The sequence below is a fragment of the Ischnura elegans genome, chromosome 2, assembly GCF_921293095.1.
Source record: "Ischnura elegans chromosome 2, ioIscEleg1.1, whole genome shotgun sequence".
Classification (NCBI taxonomy): domain Eukaryota; kingdom Metazoa; phylum Arthropoda; class Insecta; order Odonata; family Coenagrionidae; genus Ischnura; species Ischnura elegans.
In genome coordinates this window covers 110,504,232-110,522,909 of record NC_060247.1, presented here as the reverse complement: position 1 = coordinate 110,522,909, position 18,678 = coordinate 110,504,232, and the positions used below count along the sequence as shown (strand labels likewise).

General features: G+C 37.0%; 2 protein-coding genes across 8 annotated transcripts in view; both read right to left on the bottom strand.

Moving 5' to 3' along the window:
* Window positions 1-18,678, bottom strand: part of LOC124154390 — a 102,753-nt gene that overhangs the window by 9,827 nt on the left and 74,248 nt on the right. For 2 of the 3 annotated variants that reach the window (XM_046528085.1, XM_046528084.1), the window contains exon 1: window positions 89-255. The exons of the other annotated variant lie outside the window; for it this stretch is intronic. In XM_046528085.1, the coding sequence (XP_046384041.1) occupies window positions 89-119 (31 nt within the window). In that variant the 5' untranslated portion in view covers window positions 120-255. Of the gene's footprint in view, window positions 1-88; window positions 256-18,678 lie in introns of those variants that run through there. 3 annotated transcript variants of the gene reach the window in all.
* LOC124154393 overlaps window positions 13,733-18,678 on the bottom strand; it is a 48,198-nt gene continuing 43,252 nt past the window's right edge. For 3 of the 5 annotated variants that reach the window (XM_046528091.1, XM_046528092.1, XM_046528094.1), the window contains 4 exons: window positions 18,317-18,411; window positions 16,765-16,879; window positions 14,938-15,085; window positions 13,733-14,097 (listed from right to left, as the gene is read on the bottom strand). In XM_046528091.1, coding sequence (XP_046384047.1) covers window positions 13,971-14,097; window positions 14,938-15,085; window positions 16,765-16,879; window positions 18,317-18,411 — 485 coding nt within the window. In that variant the 3' untranslated portion in view covers window positions 13,733-13,970. The remainder of the gene's footprint in view (window positions 14,098-14,937; window positions 15,086-16,764; window positions 16,880-18,316; window positions 18,412-18,678) is intronic. The other 2 variants (XM_046528093.1, XM_046528095.1) reach the window with 1 other exon arrangement.

The following is an 18,678-nucleotide window of genomic DNA, read 5'->3' as shown; positions in this document are numbered from 1 at the left end:
GAGACTCAATAATAAAAAATCTGGCAAAGTTTTAAAATTATATGCATCCCAAATTCGCATGCAACTTTTTAAAACACTGATTACTCACCGAATATAAATAGTTGAATCGTTGACGCCATGCTTTGGCAGCACTTGATGATGTATATGTTAATAGTATTATAACTTCAGAATGTTGGTAAAGTAAACCGAAACACGAGGAAAATCGAGCGTTCTCCGTTCGGCAAGCAACTCAGCTCAATCCAGAATGATTCTAACAATATTGACCAGCTGATATCTTATATATGATCGCGTACTTTGCATAAATATATTGAGAAATGACGCAAGAATATTCTCAATGTTGTTGCGTAAATAAATCAAAGCATAACAAGGAAATTGCGATTTTGATTAGGAAACATTATAGAACCAGCTCCAATTCAGCTGTAATCGTAGAAAGAAAAATACTGGCCTCGATAACGGTGTGGTAAAATCCTTGCTTTCCAAACCAAAGGTCGCGGGTTGGAGTCACGCTCAGCCGGTGGTCTCTTTCCATGGCATGTGTACTTCAAACGATTTTCCGACACCTGAGAAAATTCGTTTTAAGCGCATTATCTCAGGTGTCGGAAAATAGAGTCTATTGTATTCAGTTATTTTGTGTATCTGTCCTCACTTTCACGTCAATTTACAGAACATCTTGCAATGTAACATGATTTCGATGATGGTTATATGTTTTGTATGGAAAGCCATTTCCAAAAACATATGATGATGTCCAAGTCTCGAATCCATGGCCTTAGTCTGAGGCTTTGTTCGATTAGACATGATGAATTTGTTTTTCATTTTTATCGAATTTTGCGAATTAACATCAGTAACTTCTTTTGATTAAGTTTAGACAGAATATTCGTGCTGCAAACATTCCATTAACTTCACATCATTGTTAAAAACTGATTCCTTTGAAATAATTGCCTTTGAAAAATATAAATTCTAGTTTTCTTTACTATCAGCGGATTAATGAACTGCTTGCTATAAAAAACGGATTCAGAGTTTCCTTTGCAAATAACTATTTTTGGTTAATTTTAGCATCATACCTATCGAATCGTAATAGACCAATCGCAGTTTGATATACTAATTGCAGTAAAAACTGATCTTTGCCAGAGAAAATGCGCACTATGTCACTCACTGCGATGAATACTGATCTATTTTTGTCTGTAAGGTTCCCCCGATGCAAAGACCTTATATGCGCTATTTTCGGGGAATTGAACACAAATAAATACAATGCTTTTCTGACCACAGAATGAAAGCTAAAGATAATCTGAAACCTATCAATCACGAAAACAAAGTCGCACTATTTTCTCTATAGAACATCAAGCCATTCCATATAAAATAAAACTTTTTTTTAAAGGACGTATCATAGGAATAGCCAATTGGTTAAATTTTAAGAAGCCACCCACAAGTCCAACGTAAGTACAAATCATTCTAAGAAGAAAAAATCATTGGATTCACTGAATTGTTTAGGATTAAACATTGTAGAATTTCATTTTAACTTAGGAAAAAAATCATCTTTCTTCCTACAACTTAGCTTTTCATTGTCAACTAGTTTACTAGTCTTTAAAATGTTTCAGTACATTGAAATGTTAGAGTATTGAAAATAGCCCATGATTAAAGCTTAATTTGTAAAAAGTTGTTAATTTTCCTATCTACAAATCATTAGAATTGACCGGGATTCGAACCTGTTATAAGAAGGTTATTTTTACACCCTTAAGAAATTGGCAGATTTCATTCTGTTTTTCTTTGATATGCCATAACTCTTGAACGTTCAACCATTCGATCAAGAAATGATATAGGAACCGATGAAAGGGGCTGTGAATGATCGCTTCAGAGATGTTGTGTAGGTTCATTGAAATCCATGAGCACTCGCTTATATCGAATTTCAGGGGACCATCGTTGCATTTGGTTGTAAACGGGATTTCGTCATTTCCGCAATACAGGATTTTGCCCTATAAATCACAGGATTGACGGCTAATTATCGTAAACCGTCTTTATATAATCAACAGATCCGTTACAGTTAACCATCGCCCACCCTCCCTTTTAAAAATCTGTAAAAGGAATTCCACTATGCATCCCCACATAGCAAAGGTTCAAGTAAAGTTAATACTTTTCCAATGGTGAAAATGGGCTTGGAATCTTTGTACTCTTAAATTACTTGAGCTTACGCGCGTGAACCAGATATGCATTATTGCTATCATTTAACATAATTACGACCAAGGAAACATGTCAATGCCACAACAATTAGCAAAAGATACCGCTGCACAGTGGTCCGAAATCGGGAAGAGTGGAAAAAAAGTCTAAAATATTTCCCTTAGCAAATTTGTTTATAATGGATGACCGAAAGAGAAATTTTCCCTATTCAAGTTAACTCTGAATTTACCCTCTTAAAATGAGATGTTTATTATAACTTCAAAGAATAGTAATTTTCGCTTTCTTTTTCCTGAAATTTTACCATAGCGATGAATCTTGGTCACGTGGAAAAAGAAAAACCCTTGTGGAGGAATCCATGAAATACCGTCCAAGGCTCTTCATCGTAATAAAACGTCTCTTCCCTTTCGATTCTCGGCGATGATTGAAAAGGAAGGGTAGGGACAAAGAGCAACGGTTGTTGCCATTCCCAGAAACTGTTTATTTCTCTCACTTTTTTTGCATTCCGACTAAATCTTTTAACGATACTTCAATATCCGAAGTATGCTTTTTATCCGTATGGTTCGGACAAAAATCTAATCCTTACAGTCAATACTGACCATTTGCCGAGATTCAAACGGCGATTTTTAAGAAATAAATCTAAAAAACTGGATAAATCGACCGCAGTTACCGAGCCTCAGGATCCCGCTTCACTTGGCTCAGACTTGACGCGCGATCGAAAAATCGCTCACATTTCCTTCATCTACATTTACATAATGCCTCGCAAGCCACCTGAAAGGCGTATTGCAGGGGGTGTTATAGTGCTCGCAGAGTTTCTGTGCACTAGAGAGTTTCCCCGAGCCCATTTGCCCATGGTAGAGGAACTCCGATTGGCTGCCGGCGGATTATCTTCATTTTGAAGCGCCCCCGCGGAGCGCCCCGTATCCTTTCTTTCACGGTCGTACGTGAATATCTCAAGGGTTCATGCCAACGGCACTTGGAAATACCTGCTAATGAGTTTTTCCCAGAATTTGAAGTGCTGAAGCTTCATGCGGCCATCGAACAAGGTCGCTCCTTTTGGTTGGTGGTACCATGGCTGCGAAAAATCACCACGGTAGAATTCTCCGTTTCAAGGGTTTTCCCCCAAAACCCAAACATCAGACGATCAGGTGGTGGAATTCATAGGTTCGAATCAGTGTTGAAATTTTATAACCAATGGACTTCAGGTAAAAACGAATAATGAAAGGAAAATGTAAAGAAATGAAAATATTCCGTATATTTTGGAATTCATTGGAATAAGTTCATTTTGGTATTATGAATTTCTACATCCGTCTTAGAGATTCATAGGGTTTGGAAATGAGAAAGTTCTCATTTATAACCGCAAAGACGATTACCCCATACCTGATTACAATCGATTTTCTTAATTGGTTGGTGAAGAATTTTATGTTCTGCTTTATTTTTGCGTAGTCATGGAGATAGCCGATGAGAATAATCTTCTCAACCTCCAACGATGAATAGTGGAATCACTTCACGTTTAGACCCAATATCTATTGTAGTTAATCATAAATAGAATTTCTATGTTAAAGACCGGCGCGTCGGCGAGGGATTACGTTCGCTTTAGGCGATTCTTTCAGGTCGCCTCTTTCGAAGGTTCGTACCCGGCGCGCATTGAGTCAAGAACCGGTTAACGGGATTGGACGCCGGCAGCCAATCGGAGTTCCTCTACCATGGACAAATGGGCTCGGGGAAACTCTCTAGTGCACAGAAACTCTGCGAGCACTATAGGACGCCAGCCGTTTACACATAAAAATGAAGTGCTCTAACGAAGTTAGGACTAGCATTTATTAAAGTCCTTTATGGTTCCGGGGAAAAAACGAATTTCCATATCTATCCGTTCGGCAAAACATCTCTCTTAATTTATCGCTTCTATCGGACCTGGAAATATAGTGGGGCTCTAATATAATGTTCTTCGAGTCGCTCTTAATGATATCCATTCTCAATTTTTCAAGCAATCTAAGCCTATCGCGCAGCCTCCGAGTGTCCAGCGGCTCCCAGCCTAATTCGTTTAAGATCTGGGTAACGCTGTTTGTACGCTTGTAGCAGTTTTAGACGAACTGCGCAGCCTTCCTTAGTATTTTATTCAGTTCGTGGATTAAGGCTTTCTGAACCGGAGCATATTCAAGCTGTATATTCAAGATGCGATCGGACGAGTTCGAAATAGCACCTTTCTTTTATTTTCTCACCCGAAAATCTTCCCACATTGCGCTTTACGAAACCTGATTTCTTCAGGGCTATGCCACAGATATTCCTTATATGAGTTCCCCACGTGTGGTTCGATGGTATCGTTACTCCCAGGTACTTCACTCCGTCTGTTGCCTTCATGTCAATACCATCCACAGCATAAATATGGTTATAGCATAGACATGGACGAACTCCGCAAGAAATTTTCCGACATGCATTTGCTCAGATTAAGTTCGAGTCCCTACTTATGGCTCCACAAATGAACGTTGTTTAAATCCGATGATAGAATTTTATAGTCATACTTCATAATTACTGATTTCGCGATTGATCACGGCGTCGTCAGCAAATAAACGTATTTTACTACTAATTCGGGAGCAGAGGTCATTAGTGTATATAAGGAACAAAAGGGTACTGATCACGCTTTCTTGTGGAACACCTGATATCACTTTAACTGCATCAGAGCAAATTCCGTTAAGAACTACTTTTTGTTTACGATCATTCAGAAAGTCGCGTATCCAGTTTACCACTGTTTCGATTAATCCGCATGACTGTAATTTGTATAAAAGTTTGTTTAGAGGTACCGTGTCTAAAGCTTTCTTAAAATCTAGAAATAATGCGTCAACTTGTCTCTTCGATTCACCAGATTTGAGAATATTGTGAAGAAAGAGCAAGAGATGTTATTCGCATGATCTTTCTTCCTTGGTCGAAAACTTTTTTCAAAGATTTCTTCGTAGCATTCTTAAGAAACCTCTACTTCACACTGTGATGTAGATTTCCCGAGTTACATATTAGAAACGAAACGAAAGATAATGTCTACTTCACTTCAAACTCCACGCGAAAAATGGGTACGCCATTTTGTGTTGTAAAATCATGCAGATATACACCGAAATCTTCAAAAATCATAAACAACACACCCAAACATCTGATCAAAGGAATGTTGTGTTTTTTATTCCATAAAAATCATACCACAGCAACACCACCTGCCTGAGTTCAACGACTTTCGGAAAAAAACGAGATCGCTAGCGTTTTTGAATAATTGGTCATATTTGAGCTACTGTATCTCAGGAACGGATCAAGTTTATGTAAAATGACATGTAAAGCCATAATTTTCAATAATATATGAGTATTTATGCTGAGTCTCTATCTCAAAAAAGCCATTTTGGGCTTTTGCCCGGTTTTTTACGATTTTGGACCTCTGCACACTGAAATTATTTTTTTTCTGGCCGCTCGGGAGAGCCTGGCAAAAAAAGTGTGAATTTTTTAACGTAGAGCTAAAGGTGGAATAGTATTTAATTAATAAATTTTAAAGAAATTGATTCTTACAAAAATACCAACCAGCCCTCGTGGAAGCATCGGGAAAGTAATGCATAACATATTCCAGAAATGTTATGGATTCAGCGAGCCAATTTTTGTATCAATACAAAAATCGTTCATTTTTTCGGGAACTCTCTGCTCGTTTTTTAATGGAAGACCATGTGATACGTTTTGTTAGGAAATCAATGAGAAATTTCAGAGCACCAGGGTTTTGTCTTAAATTCAGCCTCAGCAATAAATAATGCAGCAAACATTTTTTCTCAGTGAATGATTTTCCCCCAATTTCATATTATTTTACGGATATAAAGTAGAACTGAGGGTATAATGCACATTTTAAAAATAGCTGGAAGTTCCCGCGGAAATACCCCGTTAAGACGGTCAAAGGCTCCGCGGTGTCATAAAACGACCGTTTTCGCAGTAAAACCCTGGGGGTCAGGGATCGGAGAGTAAAGAAGGTATAAGAGTCTCAGCTGGTGTTTTTCTGGTAGGTCTTTTTGTAAGAGTCCCAGGAAAACAACTCACTTTTTCGAGGTTTGAGCGCTTTTCATAGAAGCATGGTCTTCGATCGTATCCAAAGAAAACGAAATGGACTTCAATGTAACGTGCACTTACGTCGGCTGAAAAACCTCCAACGTCTTCACCATAGACCATTTGAGAATCGGTGTCTTGAAGCAAAACATAAAAACGGTGAATGCTGAGCGTTAAAACCCATAAAGCTTCAATAACCTTACCGTGTCGCGGCTAATCCAACTCCCAACGCGCGGAGACAAACCCTGCCGCGCGATCGAAAAATCAATGTAATTTCCGGCGTCGCAAACTTTTTTCAAAGATAACTGCATAAACACCTCAAAAAATCTTCACAGAATGCTCTCATATAAGTTACTCCGCGTGACTTTGCCGAAAACCCATTTGAAACTCTACCTAAATGTAAAACTTTGTCGAAAAACATTTTGTAACAGTATGGTAATAATTTATCGATGATATTCTTTAAGAGTACGGAAAATTAAAGAAAAAACACCATGGCAACAGATTATATGCTTTTTTTATTCCGCAAAAATCCACTTATAACTTCACCGTCTACTTACTTTGGAAGATTTTCAGAAAAATTTGAAGACGGGCGTTTTTATGGAAATTTGCTCACGTTTGGGCCTCTGTATATCAGTAACGGGTAAAATCTATGTGAAATGACGTATATATTCATAAATTTTAATCATTTTTTGTGTATCTGCGAAGTTGCAAGTTTATGACTCAGAAAAAGCCATTTTGTAATTTTGTCCGGCTTTTTCTGATTTCCGCCCACTGTGCACTGGGCGCTGTTCTGAACCAACAGACTTTTCATTAAGTATTAAAAACCCACAGGACACCAGGGAACTTTTATTATGGTCCTTTAGGCCCAAAAGAACCGTTTGTAATCGATATGGTTTGAATATCATCTTCTTTCAAATGGTTTGTTTAAACCATTCCTCTTCGTTCAAAGCTTGGGAGAAACACTTAGAGTAACTATTATGTACCTCCACGAGACTTCTTGAGTTACAGTGTCAAAATCCGATAAAATTATGGTTAAACTTCTGTATTGGTGAAAAATATTGTTGGCAATTAGCATATATGTTAGCTTTGGCTTTGGCTTTAGCTCCAATAGTCTGGATATGCTTATTTAGGTTATAACCGGATTGATGCTATTAAAAAATACCTGATTATTTAATTATTTTAAGTAAAAACATTGTAAATCTCACATATGATTTTAATAACAACCAGTTTTGTCGCTGTTTGACATCGTGAGGTACAAATACAGGATAAGTACAGGGAGAGTAAGACCTTATATTCATTAAGTCAGTAGGGACCATATTCCATTTTATATCATTATGTTCCTCCCTGTTAGCAATTTTGAAACTTGCGTGTCTCGCATTTGGTAGCTTTGCATAACTTAAGGACCTCCGCACCCTCTTTCCCAGTTTCCCCACCTTGGTCAGCCTTCCACCCCAACTGACTCAATGGATGTATGGTCATACTCTCCCTGTAATCTGTATTTGAACCTAACGATATCGCACATCATAGAAACATTTTGTTATTAACAAATGTGAAATTTACAAAGTTTTTTTTGTCTAACATGAACCGATTTCACAAAATCACGCCTCAAACTATCATTTTTATTATATGATTTAATATTTTATTAAGTTTCCCTCCTTTGCAGCCGTATGAAGGCAAAAAATGAAATTAAATTCCAGGAATAGAAGAACGTAATAAGAATTTAAGTGCAAGAATTCCAAAAAAATAAAATAATACCCTGAAATGTTCACGAAAAACGAACACAGCATATAATCCCTCACAATATTTCTATTCTACCAATTTTTTATCATTAATGTTAAAATAAAACTGTTGCCATGATTTGCTACAGTTACATGTTACATTTATATCATTGGAATTCCCTGTCACCGATAAATACCTACTTGCTATAGGAAATCTTCACACAGATCGCAACTCTAATGGCGTACAGTAAATTTAAATAGTTTGATCGACATGTAAATTTCAATTCTTCTGTAATTTAAACAATCATCATCACCGGTCAACAATCCTAGGATTGGTTTGACGCAGCTCTCCACTCAGTTCTCCCATCAGCTAATCTTTACACTCCTACGTATTTCTTCTCTTTCACATCTCTCTTTACTTGTTCCATATATTCTGTTCGAGGTCTCCCCTTACCATTCCTGCCTTCCACCTGTCCTTCGACGATTGTCTTCATCAGGCCATCATGTCTCAAGATGTGGCCTACAAGGTTGTTCCGTCTTCTTATTAAGGTTTTCATGAGGCTTCTCCTCTCTCCTACCCCTCTTAGGACTTCCTCGTTACTAACTCGGTCGATCCATTTGATTTTCATCATTCTTCTGTAGCACCACATTTCAAAGGCCTCTATCCTTGCCTTCTCCGCTGCGGTCATTGTCCATGCCTCACTTCCGCATAGGAGCATACTCCAGATGTAGGTTCTTATAAATTGCTTCTTCACATCCATATTTAAGTTTCCCGCTGTAAGCAGGTCTCTCCTTTGGTGGAATGCTCTCTTCGCCTGGGCTATTCTGCTGATAATTTCTTTCTTGCTTCTCCCGTCACTAGTTATCTTGCTTCCCAAATAACAGAATTCATCCACCACTATCAGTTTTTGCCTCCCTATTTTAATGTTGGTCTTGACTTCTTCTCTTCTGCTGCATACTAAGATCTTGGTTTTCTTCGTGCTTATTTTCAGTTGATATCTACTCATTACCCTACCCATATTAATCAGAATATTTTTCAAATCCTTCTCTGTTTCCGCTATAACGGCTATGTCATCGGCAAATCTTAGCATGCTTATTTTTTCTCCATGGATATTCACTCCCAATGCCTTTTCTTTGATTTCATTAATGGCTTTTTCAATGTAAACGTTGAAAATTACGGGTGACAATGTACAGCCTTGTCGCACTCCTTTCTTAATTCTTGCTTCTTCACAGCTGGGCCCTGATTTTATCACGGCTACTCGGTTTTTGTATAAACTGTGGATGATTCTTCTGTCATTATAAAGAACCCCAATTTCCTTTAGGATTCCAAGCATTGTGCTCCAATCCACGTTATCAAATGCTTTCTCTAAGTCCACAAACGCAACGAATGTTGGCTTGTTCTTTTCCATTCTCTTTTCTATGAGCAGTCTTAGGGCCAACATTGCTTCCCTTGTGCCTTTGTTTTTTCTGAATCCAAATTGGTCCTCATCCAAGTACTCTTCTGCTTTTCGTTCTATTCTTCTATAGATGATCCTTGTCAATATCTTTGATGCATGTGTAGTAAGGCTTATGGTCCTAAAATCTTCGCACTTCTCCGCTCGTTTCTTCTTAGGAATAGGGATTATAATGTTCCTCTCGAAATCCTTTGGTATCTCACCTGTTGTATATATTTCACTAATGATTTTGTATAGCTGGTTCAACGTCTTCTCTCCTGAATTTTTAATTAGTTCTGCACGAATGTCATCAATGCCAGACGCTTTATTTATCCTGAGGTCTCTTACAGCCGCATCAAATTCCGATCTTAAAATTGGGGCTCCCATGTCATCGGCATCCACTTCCCTCTCGTTTTCGATAGAATTCGTTCTGAGGCGACTTCCTTTGTACAAATATTCCAGATATTCCTTCCATCTCTTCACTTTTTCTTTGTTTTCAATCAATAGTTCTCCGTTTTTGTCCCTAAGGGTATTACATCTTACGCCCCTTTCCTTAAAGTGGTTCCTCACTATCCTATAAGCGGCCTCTACTTTTCCATGTTTAAGATTGTTTTGCACGTCTTCGCAAATGCTTTTCATCCACGTTTCTCTAGCCTTCCGCGCTTTACGACATATTTCGTTCCTTATCCTCTTGTAACGATTCTGTCCTTCCTCTGTTTTCGCAGCCTTGTATTTTCTTCTTTCTTCAATGAGATCTAATACTTCCAGCGTGATCCATGGTTTTTTCATAACGACTCTTCTTTTACCAAGAACTTCCTCAGCTGCCGCCTGCAGACCACTTCTAATGGTTTTCCAACTCTCTTCCATTGGTTTGCTGGTCGTATCCTCCCCTATTTTCCCCAAACAATACGTCAGGAAATATTGTCAAATAGCTGAAAAAATCCGGCGACCATGCTTGGGGCGACAAATACATGAGGATGAAATTAACGAAATCAAACATTTCTATGAATATTTTCCACGTAGCAATGATGAATTCCTTCATGAAAGTAATAGAATACTTATAATAATTAATAAGGCTACACTTAATGGTTTGTAATTTATAGTTTGAAAATTCATAGGCTAACACCTTGAATGGAAAACGGAGACACGGTAACTAAGGTTCACAATATATATATCATAAAAGCAATGTAATTGCACACCAATTTTAGATCTTCTTCTTCCTTCCAGGATTAGGCTACTAAGCTTGTTCCGTCTGCACATTACCATCTTTTTATTGGTCTTCCTATACTTCTCTTGCCAAATGGTTGATATTCCATGGCTCGTTTTGGAATTCATACATTTGGTATTCGAAGTATACCTATGCTCCTTCCATCTGTGTTAGTAGTCTTGTAGTTTATCAGTGACTGCCTGGACAGTGGAAACCCAGTTCATCTTTTATTTGAGTGTTTCTTAATTTATCCAATTTTGTGCAGCCTTTCACTGATCTTAAAAACACATTTAATGACACTTGCTCCAGGACTTTATCCTCAATAACAATTTTTGTTCGCATCGGGTTGCTTCCTAAAAATGCCATAGTCTTTGGTTTTGGTTTTTGAAATTCTCAGGTTGTATAGTTTGCTCAATTGGTATAGTCTGTATACTGCCATCTGCAGTTCGCCCTCTTTATTTTGTATTATAACCTGATTGTCAGCAAAAAGCATTGTATTAAAGTATTGAGATGGTCCCAATTCTATGCCTTGTGATACATTATTCTCCTTCCATATTCTCAGAACGTCATCTTTATATAGATTAAATAAGGCTGGGGATAGGCTGCAACCCTGTCTAACTCCTTGGTTAATGATAATTTCATGAGTGATCTGTTTCCTAGTGTCAATTACAATTCTGGTGTCTCTGTATAGACTCTGGGAAGCTTTTATCAGATGTTTAGGAAACCCTATTTTCTTCATAATTGACAATAAAATTTCTCTGTTAACACGATCGAATGCCTTTTCAATATCTAAGAATGCAAGATGCGTTTCTAGATTAAACTCTCTTCGTTTTTGAATGATTTGTTTTAAAGTAAAAACATGGTCGATGCAAGATCTTCCCTTCCTAAAGCTAGCTTGCTCTTCTAATAAAATGGTATCAGAGATAGCTTGTAGCCTAGTATTAATTATTATACTGTATATTTTATATGCAGTATTTAGTAGACTTATGCCTCTGTAATTCTCTGGGTTATTTCTCTTTCCCTTTTTAAACAATGAAACAATATTAGCCACGTTCCAATCCTTTGGGATTTCAAGTTTTGTCCAACACATATTGTACAGATGCAGGATTCTTCTTTGTAGTTCAATTTGAGTTGAGCTATTGAGTTTTAAAAACTCGGTAATACACCAGAGGGAAAGTATTTTATGTCCTTCGTCATATTTTACCTTCCAGTGTTTTATATAAAACCTTCAATTCGTTTTCATCATAACTTTGCTTTCTTATACATCTACCAAGGTTTTATGGGTAGTTGTAATTTCACGCCTGAGTGAACTAGACCAAACTCAGGCTTAAATGGACTTAGATGCTCCAAAAATGATACAAGACCGATAAATATTAAGAAATAATCAATTTAATTTAATCTTATTTTTTAAATTAAATTTTTTTTCTCTTGACTTGTCAATTTGGATAAATTGTCATTGAGGGATAAAATTTATAATCTTTAAATCGGTCAAAATATGACCATTTTTTGACTACTGAAAGTTTATATTTCATTATTTTGTGGGCTGTAGGATAATATTGACAAAAAGCTAGAGGGGGCTATTGTGAAAAATTAACGGAGCGTTTAAGATTTTAAATACGCGGAAATCGCTGGATACTACACTAGATATTTAGTAGTTAGTTATGAGAAGTATTCTGAAAGTCAGGAAGAGAAGACCCATGCATAGTGGTGCAAATAAAGAGTACAAGACTCAAAAGAGTGAAGGCCAAATATATCGGGGAGAGGACTTGTAATAATGATGTAAGCTGTATCAGAAATATTACCAAGAGGATAGCGATCTTTGGGAATGCCTCAAATTCGTCGGAAGTACTAAGTCTTAAGGCCGGGACACAATGAACGCTAACGTGAGACGCGAGCCGTTAACGGGAAGTGGTAAAAAGATGGCGGAAGGGAAAGCTCATGGAAGGGACACAACCACCGTTTACGGAGAGTACGTAAACGCGAGAGATGGGCAACTTTCATCCCTTCCCGTGTCCCGTACACGGAAAGCCAATCAGAAGAGCCCGAAAATGGGAGCCACCTGTTGGCAGAGAAAGGTATCTACGGCATCACACGGCGATACAGCATTGTTGGCGCCCATTGCTGAATATAGCAGTTGCTGTTGTCGTGCAACGTGAGCTGAAGAGAAGTCAGTTAAGGTAAGCCATTACTTAATTTAATTTGCGTGCATACTATCCTCGTAGATTTCGAACATCCTTCAAACACTAATCCTGCACACAAACGAAAATATTGAAGACTACAAACAAAACCACTGCGCGGGCGTTAGTCAATTTTCTTTCCGGCCACGGGAAATTCAATTGTGACCGCACGGTGGCGTTCCCCGTCTCATGTTCTCCCGGATTCCGTATACCGTCTCACGTTAGCGTTGATTGTGTCCCAGCCTTTAGAAGACATGAGAATCGTTGGAGCAGGAGTCGACTGGATGGAGGGGAGGCTAAAAACCTTCGGAGGCTTGATCCCTTAGTCTATCCAAATACGAGGGACTTGTGTTAATTAGCTATTTAACCCTTAGCGAAGGATCTATGGTTTTCCCGTCGGATATACTGGAGGAAGAGTTCTCGGGTTTCCAGCCGGGCCCAAGGGTTTTTCTGCACCGACATTTCGAAGGCTGAGTTTGCCATCGTCTTCAGGGTGAACAAACGAACGAACGAACACGATTCACCCTGAAGACGATGGCAGACTTAGTCTTCGAAACGTCGGTGTAGAAAAACCCTTGGACCCGGCTGAAAACCCGAGAACTCTCCCACCTAACCCTTAGAGGTTGCAAAAAATTGTGTCCTCCTTTTATTTTTAAGTGTCACTCTAAGTGTTACACTGCTGATTGACATAAATCCATCGTTTTTAGACTCTTTTTTTCATAAAATCACTCGTAAAAATTAAAACTGTAATAAATAATCACAAATTACTATTACTTTTGTATGACATTTTTACTGAGTGGAGTGGTGTTAGTGACTCATAGTTTGGGTGGTATGAATTTTACAATTTTCTTGCACATTGAACATTACAGAAGGGAATATATAAAATCAAAATAGTATATGCTTCTTAAAGCAATGACGAATCTCTCATAATCTTAATAGGTTTTATAAATAAATAAGGTTTATATCAATGGTTTGTAATTTATTGGTTGGAAATTCAAGGGTTTACACCGGGAGTAGAATAAGGAGACACCAACTAAGGTTCACAAATATATATCATGAAAGATATTGAATTTTACTCCAATTTTGGACATCGATCTTTTTCAGAAACTTCAGCCAAATGGCCATATCCTTTTTACTTTTGGGATACTACTGATGAGAAATGTGTCTTAATTGGCACACTTCATGTTCTTCTGAGATGACTAGGTCAGTTGTATGCAGCGCAGACATCAGAATTCAACAATTTAGTTTTAAATATGCTTAGAGTTTTCACTATATTTTCTGCGCATGATGCAATGAGTTCCTTGGAACAATCCAGAAAATCAGCTAGTTTCCTGTTTAAAAAATTATAAATCAGTTAGATCAACTCCATAAATATATTTATAAACATCGTCAAGTATTCGCATAAACCATAATTCTAATAATGGATTCATTTGCATATTATTACATTGGAATAACTTTAAATTTCCTTGCATCACATCGTAGAGTATATGACAGGGGAAGGTTTTATTACAGAAAAATGGAGGAAAAGCGATGTGACTTAGTGCAATACTGGTTATACCAGAAAACCATCAGTCTATTTGCGATTGATACAATTTTCAACGGTGACTTGAACAGGCTTGCCTATTTTAAGATGCAAAAAATAATAATAATAATGATAGTAATAATAATGGTAATAATAAAACAAAAGTATCAAGACCTCGCAAGGCAAATAAAAACTATCTGGAAACAGGACGTGGTCACCATCATCCCCATAGTAATATCATCAACAGGAATAATACATTCATCACTCAATTTTGGAATTGAACAATTAAAAATTAAAAGAAACACAATAATAAACATTCAAAAATCTGTAGTACTGGATACATGTAGAACAGTTAGATTGTTTTTAAATGAATTGTAACTTGAGGCAGCGTCTTGGCAAGGCCCGACGCTGGCAGACCTCCAAGTAAATCTTGTGGAATAAAGAATAATATAAATATAATTGCAGCAAATACATTGTGAATTCCATAAATTATCGAGTCAATATTATTTAACCAGTAACAATCAGGGAATCTAAGAGTAGAAAGTTATACAGAATTCAATTAAAATCAGCAGAATGACTGGAATTCTAATAACCGATTAATGGTAATCATATTTAACCATAGCACTACCACACATGCTTTCAGACATACCGACACATATACTCCTGGGTGAAAGGATCAGTATCAGGATTCGCAGAATCACAGAATGCAACAACTTCCATATTGTGGATGAAATCTAAGTGGTGATCACACGTATCTGTGGCATTCCGAAAACATAGTGCCTCCTCTTTTGTGACCACTGAAAATTAGAAGACAGCAGAATGTTTGAGGTAAAAGATAAATTTATATGATATTAAAATTTTTTAAGAATGATAACAATATAACATGCAATGAGAAGTACATTTTATAACTGATAATTCGAAGATTTTTCTTAAAAAAAAACAAGAAAATTCGCATCTTCATACAAAATACGTAGTTACCAGGAAACATTTCATCCTCATTGTCACAAAGGATATGCAGTGTAGTATCAATTAACTGGCCGGTAAACGGAATCATGATTTTTGATTTGTTCGAGATATCCTTCCCGAGTTCAACACCTTGTCTTACACAGGCTGAGATCTGGTCATGCCTCCTGCGAGAATTATCAAATATTAGTTCACAGCAGAAAAAAAATGGTTAGTTCATGTGGATACAATTTGAAAATTTGTTGTAAATATTTAAAAACTCGTGGAGCAACCAAATAATTACTTTCCTCAATGGAAGTCCTTAAAAAGGAGTCTCTGCATTTCATTGTCTTCCTCATCTCCGGAGAAACGGCACACGGTGAATGATTGAATAAAAACTTTTTTTCATCACCGAGGTACCCTTTGGAGCAAAAAGCTGTAAAAATTGCATATTCTGCTCAACAGACATGATCCAATCCCCTCCTCTAAATCCGCCTATGCTCCAAGACGTTAGTCATGATTAAAAAATTAAGATCAGGGAAAAGAAAAAAATAAATAATAGTGATAATAATTTAATGAATCATTAATTTGCCTTTAAACGGTGATCTGATATAAAGGGGTGAGAAGTGAAGGGATACAAAGAATTTTGTTTTCTAAACAGAGTTAGGTGCAATAATTAAGTAAAGAAAACAGACGAGATCAAGCAGACATTTAGTAGTTCATTTGATTTTCCACTCAATGTCAGCAGCAGGACAGAGATTCAACCGTCTCCCTTGCCCACTAAAATTTTGTACTTTTGATAAACGGAATATATTTCGTTCATCAATTTCTGCACCTAACACTGTTTTGTGAAAAAATCACTTCGATTCGCAACCCCTCAATTATGAGAAGGTGGCGAAATAAAAAAGTTTCAATCAGTAAAACAATTTGATGCAATCCCATCGAATTCTGTGGCTAATCTTCTCTCACGATTCCCAACGGGTTAAAAACTAAATTATTTCCAACGTTTCGAGCTCCAACTCGGGGCTCATCCTCAGGGTTGTTGAATGTCGTTTCGAGTAAATAGACCTTCTTATCGTGGAGTTATTTGTTTTTTTTTGTTGCAATGTTACGATGTTACAGTAATTTGGTGCATGAAACTATATAACATTTAATAAAAGGCATGGTATGTGTTGTTATATCGCATCCATTTGTCAACTTTCTTTGGGGATATGTCGTGGAAAAACATAACAAATGATCAATGAAGATGTATTGCCCACAACTTCCTCCGAAGCATAAAGGACTTTAATAAATGCTAATAGCATTTTCGTAGAGCATTTGATTTTTATGTAAACGGCGTCCTAACATCCCTTTTCACACGCCTTTTTAGGCGTATATGTGGGATGGTATTGTGGTGTAAATGTAGATGATAGGGAAAATTCTTTTGAAAATTTGTGTAAATTTAATTTTTGAATACTCTCTCAGGAGGTGCATCTAAACTTCAACATGGTCATGGTTAAAAAAAGAAAACAAGAGATAGGATATTTATCCTTACCTGCAAAAATGTTTGCATGGTACACAAGTGGTTGTCCGACCAATCGCCTTGTTTCATTCATCATTTCCTCGGATAATTCATTTCGATAACAGTCGATTGCGGGCTCCAAGAGGTCCTGAAAAATTCCAGTTCAACAGTACAAACAATAAAATACTCAGGGGAACGGCAAGGTTGTTTACTTGGATCTGCGACTTGATTTTGACCAATTTATGGTCCCTGGATAAAAAAATGACCCCAGTTTTTATCTATCACGTCAACATTTTAATCTAAAAACTACCCTCTTTTTTCACATATGTCAGACAAATATAGCATGTAAATGGAAATGTGTTTTAATGAAATTTAACTTTCATAATTATTTGCGAAGCAAAATATACAGCTGATTTAATGATATGTATGATTTATGGATGTACACGGATGGAAATCAAAGGTTCAGTATAGGTAACATGTACACAACCCAACCTCCCCCGAAAATCTCTTTGCTGGGCAAAAATTGAGGGTTTGTGTGGAAATTTAGAAGGATGAAAATGGGTTGATGCATAAAAATTAAACTGAAGCACAATTAAACAAACAATCGCGCAAGCTGAATCACAATCACCCAGCGGATTTGCTCTAAGGAACAAAAAAAGTTCTATAGTCACTCCTCCCTTCTTCCGCCGACTCTCGCTTGAGAAGGCGCGAGGGAGTGGTGGAGCGTAAGGCAATGAGGGGCGATGAACCTATCAGCTGACCGTGAATGCGACCTGCGAGCGACCAGCTTGCCGTTAGGGGTGTGACCCGCGGCTGTAACTCGCGGAAAAGTATGGTTTTCCTGGAAAACTGTTTACTGGACGTTAAAGTGGAGAAAAATGTGGCTCTAAAGGTCTGTGAAACTATGCGTTACCCCTGACAATGATGTTATTTATTAAAATCGGAGAAATCGAATGTTATTGCATTTATGCTCAATGTTAACTAATCTACTAAATGTTAAACAATCGAGTCGATTTTTTTAGGATATCCATTCTGCACCCCATAGCATAAATGAAGAGATAAAAATCGAAAATCCGAGAAAAAATAAAAATAAGCTACAACCTGCTGTACTCACGATGCGAGAAATCGGATATGTTTTGGGATGTAGTGTAGATTTTGTTTTGTCGAAATAAGCAAGAAATTGAGAGGCAGATTGAATTATCAATTTGCTGGAGTTAATGAATAATTTGAGCTAAAGACAGTCGAAGGGAATTACTTGATTTTTAATGTTTTTTTTTTAAATTTAATAATGGTTCATTGCCGTAGTTTATTAATGGATTGCAGAAAGATACCGTAGAAATCAATTAAGTATGCCAGAGGCTTTAATTATTTTAGGAAACGTTTCGGCAGTAATTCTGAGTTTGCATACAGTGATAACATAAAAATCAATGAAACTTTCATAAAGGAAAAGACTAAAATTAGAGATACGAGTAAAGAGCATAAATAATTATTTTGGATCTAAATGAAGCTGGCATTTTCTATTGCCTAGTGAGAAGCTTCAGATATTTCCATTTACATGTGAAATTGTTATACGAGCAATACTTACTCCAGCTAATCGGTTGCATTCTTCTAAATTCTCACTTACTTCATACCCTGGCGGAGGAGAAGCAAAAACAAAAGTCGAAATAACCAGGAAAACAGCTGAAATTGAAAAAAATTAAATTAAAACACGTAATTCATGTCTTTGTATTTTTTATCGTGTCGCATGGTAGATGTTTACAAAAATATATCATACCCTTATTTCATAAAATAGGCTTCAAAAAGTTTGCCTAAATTGAGACGCTCAAAAGCACTGGTAAATATTAGGTTTAATCATGAGTTTGTTAAAGAAATATTAACTAGGATAAGACAGCAAACAATAAATTAATGAATTGAATAAGTTTTGAACAGGATTCGTTTTTTTTTATG